The 15,260-nt window shown below is 36.2% G+C and overlaps 1 protein-coding gene across 1 annotated transcript; it reads right to left on the bottom strand.

The window, feature by feature from the left end:
* Positions 1-8,487: 8,487 nt before the first annotated feature.
* On the bottom strand, positions 8,488-12,333 carry LOC122825628. Its single transcript, XM_044107105.1, has 3 exons — positions 12,076-12,333; positions 11,189-11,367; positions 8,488-11,078 (listed from the first exon to the last, which is right to left on the bottom strand). Exon 3 carries the CDS (start codon positions 11,045-11,047, stop codon positions 8,828-8,830), a length of 2,220 nt encoding a protein of 739 aa, XP_043963040.1. The 5' UTR covers positions 11,048-11,078; positions 11,189-11,367; positions 12,076-12,333; the 3' UTR covers positions 8,488-8,827.
* Positions 12,334-15,260: the final 2,927 nt, after the last annotated feature.

Below are 15,260 nucleotides of genomic sequence, written 5' to 3'. Positions count from 1 at the left end.
TTTTCTCCTTGACCCGGATCAAGTGGTCCTAAACATTTCACAAGTGAGCTGACTGATGTTGAACTATCTAGAACCACTGGACCAGAGAGGATGGGCAGCGCGGCTCCAGTTGGATCAGGTCCGGTTGGATCGGTTCGGTTCGGTTCGGTTCGGTTCGGTTCGGTTCAGTCCGGTCCGGTTCGGTTCGGTCGTTCTCCTCTGTGGCGTTCTGCTCCTGGTCTCCTCTCTTTATACTGAAGCTCCCCACAGAGCCAGGAATGAGGTCCGGACCGGTCGGGCCTGAAGCAGGGAGGGGTTACCTGTCGGCCGGGTTACCTGTCGGCTCCCTCACCTGCTCCTCCTGCTCCACCTGCTGCTCCACCTCTGGACTCCAGCTTTACTGTCTGACTTTCATTCAGTACACTGTAAAATGTAAAAGTAAAGTGTACTCAAAAAGAAAAGTCACCTGAACTCATTCCAGCTTACTCTGTTGACTATACTAACTTAAACTTAGCAAAGACAACTTTCTACTGAGGCAAGTAATCAAACTCATCAGCAGCAAGTAACCCGAACTTGGAGTTATGAGTGAGCAAAACGCATCTGCATAACCAGCAAAAAACTCGGCATCATTCGGCAGCTCTCGTTGAACGCACATGCGCATTGGACACTGACGAGTGACGACGTGTTTGAAAGAAGCTCCAAACTGTCAACAATACGGCGGTTGCTGCAGCTAAGTTTTGTCACGGTAATCCCACTGTTTTTTAGCAAACTTATATTCGTTATCTCGGCCGTATAATTCATCCGTAAGTCCAGGTTTTGAGGTTAACTTTATGTGTAATGATTTAGCGATGCCTGGGACTAACGTTAGTCGAAAATATTATGTTTATTTAGTGGCAACAAGATGGAGCGGCAGAGCAAAAAAGCTGTCCGGGACGCAAAACAAAAAAAGGAAAAGGGATAAGATAAAGATGTTGGCGGGTTAAAAAAGCCGCTGTACTGTTATAGAAGGCTTATGATGAGTAGACTGCCATAGGTAGGGCAGCTGTAAACTGTAGGAGAAGCAGCCATGATGAAGAAGTGTAGGGTCACCAGATTTGGGTTTCTGAAAAGGAGGACACTTCTTTTTTTGTTGGCGGGGGTTAGAATCGGCGGACACACATGCGCCAACGGGGGGTGGAGATGGGGGAGACGGGGGCTGGGGGTAGAACTCATGGTAGCATTAAGAAATCGGTAGCACATGTGTGTACATGTGCTACCGATTTCTTTGCCATACAAAGAAACCTGGAATGGAGTAGTGGAACGGAGTGGCAATGTAATCACAATGCACTGTAAGCTATGTAATGTGTTTTGAGGCAGTTGACCAAAATCCCTAACGATTTTTAAATTCCCCCCGGACATTTTTTAGGTCTGAAAAGTAGGACATGTCCGGGAAAAACAGGACGTCTGGTCACCCTAAAGAAGTGTTATGTTGATATGTAATTGTGGTGTTGCTTCTATTGTTGTTAGGACTGCGAAGACCCAGACGTGTCTCACACCCCCATTGGGATCCTGACCATCATTCCTGAGGACAGGCAGGCCTCCACTGACTCACTGCACCTCCAGTCTTCAAGTACTGCCATCATTTTGGAAGGAAGTCTTGTCATGAATGATCTTGGGAATCTTCCACATGCCATGTGTTTGCTCTTTGGACTTATTTATACTCTGAATTTGGAGTACCCTCAACAACTGAAGTTCACCTTTGACTTCATCCAAAGGGTGCTTCTGTCACTTGGATATAAATCCCTAAAACCAAAAATACAATCACTCAAAAATCTTCTGATGCAATGAGTGAATGTGATGTGACATTATGGATCAACGTTGATACCTTTACCCTTATTGGAAAAGTGATTTTTATTTCTTGTTTGATTCTTTTTTTGTTGGAGAGAGCATCATTGCATTTGCAGACTGCTAAATGGTTTTATGTTAATGAGGAGAAACATCACTTCACTTCACTACTTCACTATTTACTTTATCAATGTTATGATAAATGTTGGGCTCTAGTATTGAAAATTGAGTTTTTGTTTCACACCAGTCAACAAAGACATTTAAGCAGGGATTCTCAAAGTTTTAAAGACTGAGGGCCATTTGAAGGATTCAATATTAGATTGAAGGCTACCCTAGAAAAAAAGTCGTGTCATTTTTTTTCCCTAAAAAAGTCTATGGAAAACTTTGTTTCCAGATTAGTGTGTATGTAACCACACTTGAGAACCTTGTATTTAAGGTAAACTTGTTTAATTATTAAACATTTTTTTCCATTCAAACTGTTGTCTGTTGGCTCTTCGTTCCAATAACTTAACACTTTTGGTTCATCTTACTTGAACATATCAAGGCAATCGGTTTCCTGATATTTTGCAAGTAATGTGAACTCTTAAACGTGTAAGTATAACTTATTTTTATGAGTACTGCTTAATTGACATAACTCACAATTTGAAGTAGTCATAATTTACATTTTAAAGTCAACTTTACTAATGATTTTGAGTTAACGGCACTCAAGTTTACTGCCTTTATCTGAGTGGTCTAAACATAGTTATTTTTAGCAATAACACCTTAAAATGAATTAGCTACTTTACTTGAAGATTTTGAGGCAATCGGTTTCCTAGCTTTTTTTAAGTAAAGTGAACTTATTACTTTTTACAGTGTACAAAATATCAGACTTCAGTTTCAGGTTGAAATGTTTGGAGTTTCTAGTAAAACCAAAGATTAAAATCAGATTTATTAGTTTAATCAGGAAGCGGGTTATGGTTCTGGGTAACTAAACTATGTTATGTAACTATGGTAACCAGTTAGGGTCCAACTAGATGATAAAAATCAAACTTTAATGTTTGTTTTCCTACAACATGAAGAGAAACGTCGTCAGTTTGTTCAGGAACAAAAGCAGTTTTTCATTAAACTGAATTAAAATTTAATGCCAATAAAACCCAAAATTATCCTTTAAACTCTTTAGAAATTTATCTGGGGCTTTTATTTAGTTTTTCAGTTTGGGTTTTATTTTTATTCAGTAAATAATTAAACGGTTGATTCTGTGGTTTGTTTGTTTCTTGAACTTTAGTTTGATAAATTTGATCAACAACTCTTCAGTCTCACTGAGAAAATATTTTATTTTATTTTCTGCTTTATTATTCCAACAAGGAAAATATATTTCAATCAGATTTCTATTTAATTCTAACATCAAAATGAAACATTTCAACTTGTTCATTTTCTGAAAACATTTTTTTAATAAAATGTACAAAAAATATTCAGTTGTTCTCCAACCAGTGAATTAAAAAAATAACAAAATAAATGCAGAAAATATAAAAACTAATAAAAGAATAAAATGTCAGGCTGACTGCAGGGAGATGAAAACTGACCTTTGACCTGTTTGTTTAATATTTCTGATGGACGCAGGTTAAAGGTCAAGTTTCAGGATGGTTTTTATTTTTAGCCTTATAAATAAAAACATTAATTATGCAGATATAAAGAGAACAGATGCATCTTCCTGCTCTGACATAATTATAAATTATAATTTACTCAGTTAACGTGTTCAGCTGAGGCTGATATTAAATATTAAATATTAAATATTAAATATTAAATATTAAATATTAAATATTAAATATTAAATATTAAATATTAACGTTTAACCAGGTTTAAAGTGACTTTCATTGTTCCTGTATTTAAAAACTGTTTTTAATGGTTTAATATTAATATTCTAATCTTAAATGTCATTAACTGATTTGTTTTGGTAAAAAGCAGATTGGGAAACTTTCTGTTCCTTTATTCATTTAACTCTAAATATTAGTTTCTTTTTGGTTGTTGAGTCACATCAGGTTGGATTTTAACTACTGGAGTTTAATTTGATTATTTTGACTGAAACTGTTTTCAAAATGATCCTAAAATCTGACCTGGGATTTAATCAGGTCAGCAAACGAGTCAAAATGAACTTTATTTTACACAAACTGTCTCAATAAAGTTAAATTTATACTTCAGATAAAGTTTGACATTATGCTGATGATATTATTATTTATTCATAAATGTCTCAGCTGCTGCAGGCGACACTTTGAGCCTTAAACAGTTTATTTAAAAGAGGATTTTAACTAAAATATTTCCTTTAGCTCAAAGATGCTAACAGCAGCTCCGTGGTAAATATGGAGAAAAGCTTAGATTGGGCTTTTATTCTGAAAAACAGAGCCGCCATTAGTTTATCAGGCGTGATTTAAACTTTCTGATTGATTTCTTGACGTCCACTGATAAGTTTCATCTCCACCTCAGGAGTCTGTTTGGGTCCTGCAGGGCCCAGCGGAGATCAGGTCGATCTCGTCTCCGTCTTTAAACACAAAAAAAAGATTTAAAGGCCGCAGCGAAACCCGGGCAGGAATGTTGAGAGAGCAGGAAGTTTGGCAGGTTGTTGCTCGGTTGGATTCCTGCTGCTCATAAAAGCAGGTCTCACCTGCTGATTATCAGCAGCATCACTCAGGTGAGACACACCTGCTGCTCCACAGACAGAAACAGATTTAAGAGCAACAGGTTTCCTGGTTAAATTCCCGTCCAGACTGAGATCCTCTTCCTGTCAGTGACTGAAGCAGGATAAACAGTTTGTGAGTTCAGACGGAGGCAGCAGCAGGTCGGAGGGACAGAAACTCGACAGGAACGAAGACGGACGGCATTCTGCAGCCGGGTGTGAGGCTGAGTCACTGTGAGCTGAACAAAGACAGCAGAACAGAAACCCAAAGTGGTGACGCATAAAAAGAAGAAAATATGAACCGTCACACAGAGAAACCTGAACATGAACCGAACAGGAAGATCCACTGAAAGAATCAGAATGAAAATAAATACTTTGGACGTTACTGGTTGGACTAAACTGATCCTCATTACATCTGGAGTTAAACTTTATTTATTCAATATTTAATGGAATATCAGAACTTTAAAATTCAGATAAAATGTTTAAAGTTTACATGATGACTGAAGCCGTCCTGCTGATTAACAAGAGTTAAAAATATAGTTTTAAATGTTTTTAATACATAGATCAAAATCAGAATCAAATTCCAGCTCTGTCACACAAATTCCTACATATTTTGTTTTATTTTATTTTATTTTGTTTTATTTTATTTTTTACTTGGCAAACAAGACAAGTAAGTGAATTGGCAAAAATACATTAAAAATGTAAGAAATATTATTAAACTGAGTCCAAAAATTAGTAAAAATAAATTTAAATAATTAAGAAAATACTGAAATGTTTGTGTGTGTTTGTATTTGTCCATCCATCCATCCATCCGTTTTCTGTTCACCCTTCATCCCTAATGGGGTCAGGAGGTTGCTGGTTCCTCTCCAGCTACGTTCCAGGTGAGAGGCGGGGTCACGGGGTCACGGGGTCACCCTGGACAGGTCACCAGTCTGTCACAGGGCAACACAGAGACACACAGAGACACACAACCATTCACACACACACACCTAGGGAGAATTTAGAGAGACCAGTTAACCTGACAGTCATGTTTTTGGACTGTGGGAGGAAGCCGGAGAACCCAGAGAGAACCCACCATGCACAGGGAGAACATGCAAACTCCATGCAGAAAGACCCCGGGCCGGGAATCGAACCCAGGACCTTCTTGCTGCAAGGCAGCAGCTCTACCCACTGCACCACTGTGCAGCCTAGTCCAAACTCACAACTTTTGAATCTCACACTTCATCCTGTAGTGGCGCAAAGTGGCCACCAGGGGGAGCTCCAGGTCCCTCTGGGACAGACACCGCGGTCCTAATTTTAAAAACTTCCAGACATTGGAAATGATCTGATGAAGTTCATCATGAGCTGCAGGTTGATTTCTGTCTTTGACTCTTTGTGTCTCATTTTTAAACTCAGATTTTCTGGTTTGTTTTTAAAAAGGAGCAGAAAGAAAAGATGAATTCAGCAGAAACATTAATATTAACTTTTATCACAGCAACAGGAACATTTTCTTGTTGTGAATCTGATACTAAATGAAAAAAATATTCCTGTTACATTTCATAATGATAATGATAAATATTGTACTGCTAGTATATCTGCTTGGTAAAAAGCACAGAAAGAAGAAATTCTGCAAAAACTAAAATCCTTCCAGAGTTTTTCTTCTTTTTATTCAGTTTCAGTTCAGAATCTGATTTATTTCACTCTTCACCAGCAGGGGGCGCCCTGGAGCAGCGGAAACTTCAGCACCATGTAAATCTGGTTTCTATTCAGCAAAACTTCCTGTTTTTTGAAACAAAGCAGCTTCTCTTCAGCTGCTGATCAATTTGTTTGAGATTTGAATGAATTTTGAATTATTTCCATATTTGTCTCCGTCCTCTTGGTTCTCTGTGTTGATTGTTAGCAAGAACCAGAAGCAATAAAATACTAAATTATTCTAGAATGAAGTTTTGTCTCGATCACTAATATTGTAAACAGTTGATTCTGATGAACATGTTTATTTTATAAATGTGAGAATTAATGATCAGATCTACAATCATTCAATCATTTTTTCTCATCAGTTCATTTCATCTGTTGTTTCTGGTAAAGAAGATTTCACCACTGATCATTGTGAAAGATTTAATACAATATAAACATAGAAAAAACATTTTTCAGTTTTTTATGGTGACCAGTTCATCCAGCATCAGTTTGATTTAAAACAATACATAAACAAACACAAAGGTGATAAATCAAACAATATCTTCAACATTCTTATACATTTTTAATAACCAAAGATATTAATTACATTTTCAGATTTTCAGCTGTGCTGTACTTAGTTATAGTTAATTTTGTTTAATTTAAACCATTTAAATCTTTTCAGCCTTTTCTATCAGGGATCTAAATCAGTTTCTGATCCTTCATCATAAATCATTAAAGTATTTTCAGACAAAGCAGCTGAAGGTTGTTTTATCTCATTTAAAAAGAGAAAGATGAAGAGAACTGAATGAGAAGAATCCTGCAGGCAAACCGCATGAAACTTTGTGCTACGAAACAGAAAACCTTTAATAAGAGAAAACTGAACATGAGAGCAGAAGCTCTCGGTTTGTCAGTGAACACATCATGAGTGTGAAACAGCTGGAACAGCTGGAATCTTCAGAAGTTACTAAAGAATCATCTTATTGATAGAAGTTTGTGATCCGCAGTGAAATAATGATGTGATAGATGAAGCCTAACATGACGTGGACATTATCAGCTCCGTTCTGTTGGCTTCCTGAAAATGGGAAAGTTTTGATGTTGTTCAGCTCATCAGGCATCAGTTGAGTGATGATTCATCTGTTCATCTGGTTTTATTTCTGCTGAACCTGAAAACATTCAGAGACAGATTCTACATCTGTAGTTCTGCTGTTGGTTTGATGGATTTGCTCCGTTTCTGAGTTTTTCTCTATTTCAGGAAGGATGTGACGTTCAATCACCACAATGTTATCAAATTAATTTGATTTATTCATTTCAAACAGATGTTCAAAAACAAGAAAACAAGCAATCAGTAGGACAGAGAACATGTAAAAATAACCAAGAACAAATTGTTTGCTGCTACTTTTCTGTTTGAAAATGAATTGGAAGAAATGAAAACTAAACTCTGAACAACTGAATGTATCTGAGACTCGATGACTGAACTCACGTTTCTTCCTGTTTCCCCTGAACTGCATCTGATTTACGGGCAGAAATTTGTGTTGCAAAGTTCATAAGTTTTCCACTGGCCTAGTCAAAGTCTGGAACTGTGTCAAACTGAGTGTTGGTGTGGGCTGCTCTGCTGCTGGAAATGTAACTTTAATCAACATTCATTCTGTTTAATAATCATGTAGATTAATTCAGTTTTTTGTAAAATCATGACCAGGTTCTGATTCGGTTCTGATCCGGTTCTGATCCGGTTCTGATCCGGTTCTGATCCGGTTCTGATCCGGTTCTGATCCGGTTCAGTCGGATTCAGCAGGTCAACAATCAGCCAATCAGAGCAGGACTCTGTGGAGTTAAAAGGCAGAAAAACCAGGCAGAATCAGAGTGACCTTTAACCTTTTATTGAGCTTCTCAGCTGAACGTTCATTCTGTGTCCCACAGTGACACCTGGTGGTGGAGATCAGAACTTCATGAACACAACAAAGTTTTACAAAGAAAAACAGAAAAATTCATGTTGAACTCATCAAAAGATAATTAATATTGTAATAAAATATAGAATAAACAAAAACATAAAGAAAAATATGTCATTATATAAATTGATTTAAAATGTAAAACAAAAGATAAACTGAGATTATGAAGCATAATAATTTCTTTTACACATGATTATAGATTCATAATAATAAAAAATACATTTTATATAGAATCAGTTCATTCAGAAACATGAACTTATATCTGCTGTAAATATAATAAAATCAGAGATTTAACAATATTTTACTCACATTTTCATTGATATTCATTAATATTTGTGATTTATAAAACAACAGTGTTTCTTCCTCATAAAAATGTTTTCTAATCTTTGTGCTAAATAAAAGAAAGACAAAAATAAGAGGAATCTTTAAAATAAGAAGCAAACAATAAATCATACAAAGTTTAGTTTTTTCTGTCATTTGATTTGTTTGTGATTCAGTTTCTCTGTCAGCAGGAAAAAAAATCCTGTTTGAATTTTTAAATATTTCTGGGAGTTTTATCTGGAGCTGTAGATTCATTTGACTTTAGCTTCTCTTAGTATTTTTCATCTGAACTTTGATCACCTTCATGTTTTTATAGTTGCCTGTATTGATAAAACCTCCAGAATTTAAATCCTTTTCATATTTCTCTCCTCATTGAACCTCCAGAGTCGTCGGCGTCACCAGCAGAGCTTGCAGGACGTTTCTTATTTTGTGTTTGGGATTCCTGCGCTGTATTTTATACGATTTCAGGCTTAACTATATATTCTTTACCAAAGTGTAGCTCTAGTTCCTTTGAGACATTGTCGTATTCCCAGTCACCATTTTGCTTCACTATGTTCCCAGGAGCTCTGATCCAGTTTGATTTGTTTCCATGGCAACGAATCATGGACTCAAGGATCTTAAACATGGCTGACAGATCAGAGGGTTCGAATTTTTTTTGTTTATCTTTAAATGAAATGTTGATCTTGTCAGCCCATGTTCTCACAGTCTTCTTTTTTTCCTTTAACTCTGACTTATTTCCATAGATCATTATGTAACTGTTACAGATAACAGCAGATAGTCCTTTATGTTTTGTAGTTAAGGTTTCCTTTAGATCATTAATAATGATGATGTGGACGAGCTGAGTGAGGCAGCTTCCTCCAGGCAAACCAGAGGAACGTTTATGGATGGAAAGAAAACTTTTTATCAGTTTAAGATCTGATTCTGAGAGATTAGATTCATTCAGTTTGGTAATCAGCAGATCATGACTGATTTTGTCAAAGGAAGAAGTGAAATCCAGGAGCACAGCTTCAACCACTCTGTTTGTTTTAACCAGATCAGTTTTTAGTTGCTTCAGATTTTCTTGAAATGTTGGTTTAGATTTCTTTTCATTCTCATTAAATAACTGCTCATAAAGAATGACATCAAATATGTAACCTAATATGATGTGTAATCTGTCCTCAGCACTACTGCTCTGTCTGTAATCAATATAGTTGTCTATTGAAAATGGGAATGATTTGATTTTTTTAAGCTCACAAGGAAACTCTCCATTCGTTTTGTATCCATCCAGGATCTTACGGATCGGATCATCGATGAATTCAACTGAAAGTTTTATCAATTCAGCCTCAGTTTCATCTATGAACATAACCACATGATCACAGACATACTCCAAACATTTCCTTATGTCTTCAAGTCTAGTTCGTACTGATGTCCCACTTTTCCTTCTATTCCTCTGTCCACCTCCAGAAGCTGAATCTGTAGGTTCTTGTGGATTTGCTTCAATCTCAGGGAGATGAAAATGGACAGTTCCTTTTGACTCTGTAGCATCATTTTCACCTCCTGGTTGATTCTCAGGTTTTCCTTCGACGTAATTATCGATCTTTTCCTGAAGTTTCTTTTTTTCCTTTATAGAGGGATAGATGTTTTTTATCATTTTATATTTTAATGTATCTCTGTCAGATACTAACTTTTCCAACGTCTCATTCAACTTCAGTAAAGAATAAATATTTTGGCTCTTTAATGGGGCATGTTTATCTGCTACTTGGAGAAAACTATTAATAAACTTGTTCAAAGCTTCCTGTAAAGATTTCTTATCAGTAGTCAGTTTACAGACCTCATTCCACTTAACACCTTTCATATCTGTCTGAAATTTCTCTTTATCAAACAGTTTTTTTCTAAAGTTTACTTTACTCTGAGGAATCTTTTTTATTGCCTTTACTGTAATGAGGTTATGGTCACTGCAGCCTGTAGGAATGGATTCTGGTTTTAAAGAATCCCTTCCTTTTACATTAGTATAAATGTGATCAATGCATGTTGCTGTATCCAGAGTCAACCTGGTAGGAACTTTAACGATCTGAGTCCAATACTTACTAGATATAAAATCCTCAGCTTCTTTCTTCTCAGAGTTTGACAACCAGTCAATGTTAAAGTCGCCCATCAGGAAAATGTCTTTATCTTTATCTTTCTCTGACAACAGAGTTATTGTCTTCTTAATGTGTTCAGAATATTTTTTTGGGTCTTTTGTAGGTCTGTAACAACATCCCAGTAAAACCAGTTTATTACGAAGCTCCATCTCAACCCAAATGATCTCAGCTTTGGGATTCTTCTTGTTGGCTTCAGGATCACCCTCATCAACTTCAGGATTCTCCTCATCAACTTCAGGATTCATCAGGTCGGGTCTTAATCTGGTTTTAATATGATCCTGAATGTACAGAGCGACTCCTCCTCCTGTATTGTTACTCTTGTCATTCCTGTCTTTCCTCCACATCCTGAATCCTGGTATATGAATCTTGCTCTCTTTAACTTTGCTGTTCAGTTTAGTTTCACACAGAGCAACAACATGGAGTTCATCACGAGCAATAATGTGTTTAACTTCATGAGTTTTGTTTCTCAGACCGTAAATGTTCAGCAGACCCAGAGATAATTCTTCATACTTAATGTTTGGAAGTGAGGAATCTCGAGATCTTTTTGTTGCCATGGTGACGACCTTCTCTGTTCTTCTTCTCTCTCTTAAAGAAACAGAAACACTCAGACATTAAAACAACCTCCTGCTGAAGCTGATATCAGATTAAATTGATCTGCAGTTTGATATAAAATCTGATCAATATTAAATATTTACAGTCTGATCCTCTGGCTCAGCTTCTGACCTTTGACCTCCAGGATGGAGGAAGCTGTGACCTCTGGGTCTCTGACTGAAATCACAACAATCTGTTTCCACAAACTGGTTTGATGTGGATCAGCTCAGACTGGTTCTACTGGGTCAGACTGGGAGGAAGTGATGATGAAGATGAAGAGCTGCTGGAAAACACAACAGATTATATCAAATTAACAGATTATATCAAATTAACAGATTATATCAAACATCCAACATTAAAATTAGAGGAGAGGAAGAGAAACTTTATTTTTATTTAACTTACAGTAAAATATTTATTGTTAAAATCGACTCCAGTCCTGAATAACTGATCAGAACATTTGATTAATATTTAAATGATGTCAGAGAGAAAATATCAATTCTAGTATCTTAAGAATAAAATAATAAAAAATACAAATATTTTAGATATTTTAGATTATTTTCTGTTTTAATTAAAACATGTTTGTTCTCCATTCAGTGAACTTACTATAATAATAAATTATATTAATATGAGTAGAAATAAAAAGCAAAATAATTGAAATGTAATTTGAAAAGATCAATAATGTAAAAAAGGTTAAAGGTCATTAATGTTTCTACCAACAAAAAAATAATTATTTTCCTTACAGTTAAAAGTTTATCATAAACATTAATGGAAGTTTTTTAAAATAAGAAAGAATTTAAGTTTAATATTAATAAAACTGAATAACATGAGAAATAAATGTATAGATAGATAGATAGATAGATAGATTGATTGATTGATTGATTGATTGATTGATTGATTGATTGATTGATTGATTGATTGATTGATTGATTGATTGATTGATTGATTGATTGATTGATTGATTGATTGATTGATTGATTGATTGATTCCTCACCTGGTCAGTTTGGTTCAGTTTCTGATGATGATCCCAGTCTGACCTGCTGCCTCGTGTTTCTTAATAAACGTCTTCTTCTCTCTTTTCCTCCTTCGTTTAGAGAAACTTTTTGTTTTTCTCGTCTCTCTCTGTAAAAGTCATTTAGGCTGCAGTTACTTCATGCCAAATGAATCCTGTAACTCTGTTAAATTAAACACATCTGTGTGAATCGTGTTGGTTATGATTGGATTAGTTTAAATTTGAAGATAAACTTATTATTTATTTGTTAATCTGCTGATGTCAGGAACTGAAGATTGTTAGATAATCTGGTTTTTAATCTGAGGAAAGGAGGGAAACACAAACAGGTCGAAGTAAAACGTTACATTTGTTTGTTATTATGCAATAGCCAGCCTCGCCCTCACAACTCCTCAGGCTGACTACTGACCAGTTCTCTGTCTAACAGGTCCGGAAAATCTCTAAGACCTGGATCTTACCCTGAACAAGATCTATAAGAGATAATCTGTTTAAACCGGTGGTGAAAGGAACTCGTCTAGCTCTAACTACCTCCTATCCAGAAGTTATGACCCTTTTCAGTTAAGAAACAATCAGCTGAGTAGCTTCAATAAACACTTCTGTTAACGGTAGCCCCCTTTCTAAAATAAAGTGCACTTGGAACCGACTAGATAATATTTAGTGACTTAGATTTAAGTCCCAGGGTCATTATTTACACTCACCAAAGGAAAGTCTGAAGCCACCAAATTACTGGAATCATGTTTTACTGGTTTTACTATAAATAGAAGAACTGTGATTCAAATGACTCAATTAATTTCAATGTCCAGAAACTTCATCAGAATGTTAAAGTATTTATATTTAGTAAACAAGCTTTAGCAGGGAAAATGACAAGCAGATCAATTCATTGATGATTACACCTTTCAAATAAGATCAATACAATTTAGATCAATTTAACCCTTTCCTAACAACCTCCCTACTCTGTCATCTGTCTATCAAATAAAACTTTGGGGTGCAGCTCAACTCATACCTGTTGATGAAGTTGGATCTTGGCAACAGAAGTTCTTGTGGTCCTTGGTCAGAGTCTTTGAAAAGTGAATCCTCCTTGGAATTGAAACAAAGTGAACTGGTTGTTATATCAAACACTCAGTTCTTCACCACCTCAGTGATCTTTGTTCAGTTCCCCAAGTCCGTTGCGATGAATTTAGAGATCGTTGGGTTCTGGTTCAGGTTCAGGTTCTGGTTCTGGTTCCGGTTCTGTTTCTGGTTTTGGTTCTGGTTCTGGTTCTGGTTCCAGTTCCAGTTCCGGTTCAGGTTCTGGTTCTGGTTCTGGTTCTGGTTCTGGTTCCGGTTCAGGTTCAGGTTCTGGTTCTGGTTCTGGTTCTGGTTACCGGTTCTGGTTCTGGTTCTGGTTCTGGTTCTGGTTCCGGTTCTGGTTCTGGTTCTGGTTACCGGTTCTGGTTTGGTTTCTGGTTTGGTTTCTGTTTCTGGTTCTGGTTCTGGTTCTGGTTCTGCTGGAGGTTTCTTCCTGTTAAAGGGGAGTTCTTCCTCTCCACTGTCACTACATGCATGCTCAATATGAGGAATCGTTGTAACATCAATGATATAATGCAAGCAGTTGTTGCCCCCTGCTGGTCAGGAGGAGTGAACGCTGCAGATCAGTGACTGCAGGTTCTGCTGCTTTCTTACTGTATGACTGTTTGTCCAAAACAAAAAACAAAAATGGTTTAAAGGTGATTAAATGTAATTGATTCACCGTAGATTTTTCAGTCCCAAAACAGTTAAAAATGCAGTTCTGTGTCTTTTTATTCCAAAGATTCAGGATTCACAGGATCATTTCCCGTCTTGTTTGGTTGCCTGACTGTCTCACCTACTGACTGGTAAAAACTGAACGACCAGCTATGTGCAAACAGAACTCCATAAAACCTACATATTTATACATTCAGTCCCAAACTGAACTTTACTAACTAATTAAACAAATTACTAGCCAAGACATTTATTATAAACTACAATAAAACAAAAAATCTGATTATTAATCAACCAGAAAATAAACAAATAAACTAAATCATCTAAATTCTAATATTCAACTGAAAACAGAGAAATAGCTCCTACATTTACTGTGCTGTTGATAACTGGGATCAACTGGAATCTATGAGAATGAGTTGAGACCATTTTATTCATTTATTATTATTTGTAAAGTTAAGAATATATTTGTTGTGAATTGGTTCTCTATAAATAAACTGAATGAACTGATCGCAGTGATCTCGTTTACTGAGAGACTTCCTCAGCATCATGAAGTTTTCCTCTTTTTATACAAAGTGAGAACTTTCAGAAACATCAGATTATTTTTCTATAATATTGTTCAGCCTGAAACATCTACATTCAGTTTCATTAAAAAATATCATCATATCTAAACTCATAACATTTAATCAGCTCCTGCTGGTTAATTAAATCAGACTGGAGAACTTCTGCTGATTTTAAATGATCCTTATTATTTTAATTCATGTTAAATGTTTATTCACTCACCTGTCTGAATGTTTCAGTGAGACTGAAGGATGATCTGTTGGATCCAGTCATTGAATGTTGACTGAATTCATCTTCTGTTTCACCTGAACTGCATCTGATTTCCATGATTCAGGCAGAAATTTGTGTTGCAAAGTTCACAGCTGACGTACCTGAGATGGTTTATTTCCTCTTAAAGGGCCTGGAAAGTTTATTTCTGCATCATAATTCAGCAGCAACACAGTTCAAAAGGTATTTTATGATAAAAACATAAAGTGAACATTTCCATGACTCAGTTATGATCCTGACTAGAATAAAAATGTTCCAGTTGATGATAATCAGAGGAAACTCTAAGGGTGGATTTAAACCTGATTTAAAGGAAATCAGTGTTTCTGCATCTTTACAGTTTTATTGAAGTTTGTAGTGAACAGAAACTGAATCCTGTTTCTCCATGTTTGGTTCTGGTTCTGGTTCTGGTTCTGGTTCTGGTTCTGGTTCTGGTTCTGGTTCTGGTTGTGGTTCTGGTTCTGGTTGTGGTTCTGGTTGTGGTTCTGGTTCTGGTTCTGGTTCTGGTTCTGGTTCTGGTTCTGGTTCTGGTTGTGGTTCTGGTTCTGGTTCTGGTTCTGGTAAACTCCTCCTCTGGGTTTCACCTGAACTTCACCTGTTTGACTGCAGCAAATGTTGTTGTTTTTTTT

Source organism: Gambusia affinis, linkage group LG22, assembly GCF_019740435.1.
Source record: "Gambusia affinis linkage group LG22, SWU_Gaff_1.0, whole genome shotgun sequence".
Taxonomy (NCBI): Eukaryota; Metazoa; Chordata; class Actinopteri; order Cyprinodontiformes; family Poeciliidae; genus Gambusia; species Gambusia affinis.
This window is presented reverse-complemented; position numbering and strand designations above follow the sequence as displayed.

Excerpts from the sequence above, each read along its gene's own strand:
- LOC122825628 (XM_044107105.1), bottom strand. The coding sequence starts at position 11,047 with ATGGCAACAAAAAGATCTCGAGATTCCTCACTTCCAAACATTAAGTAT.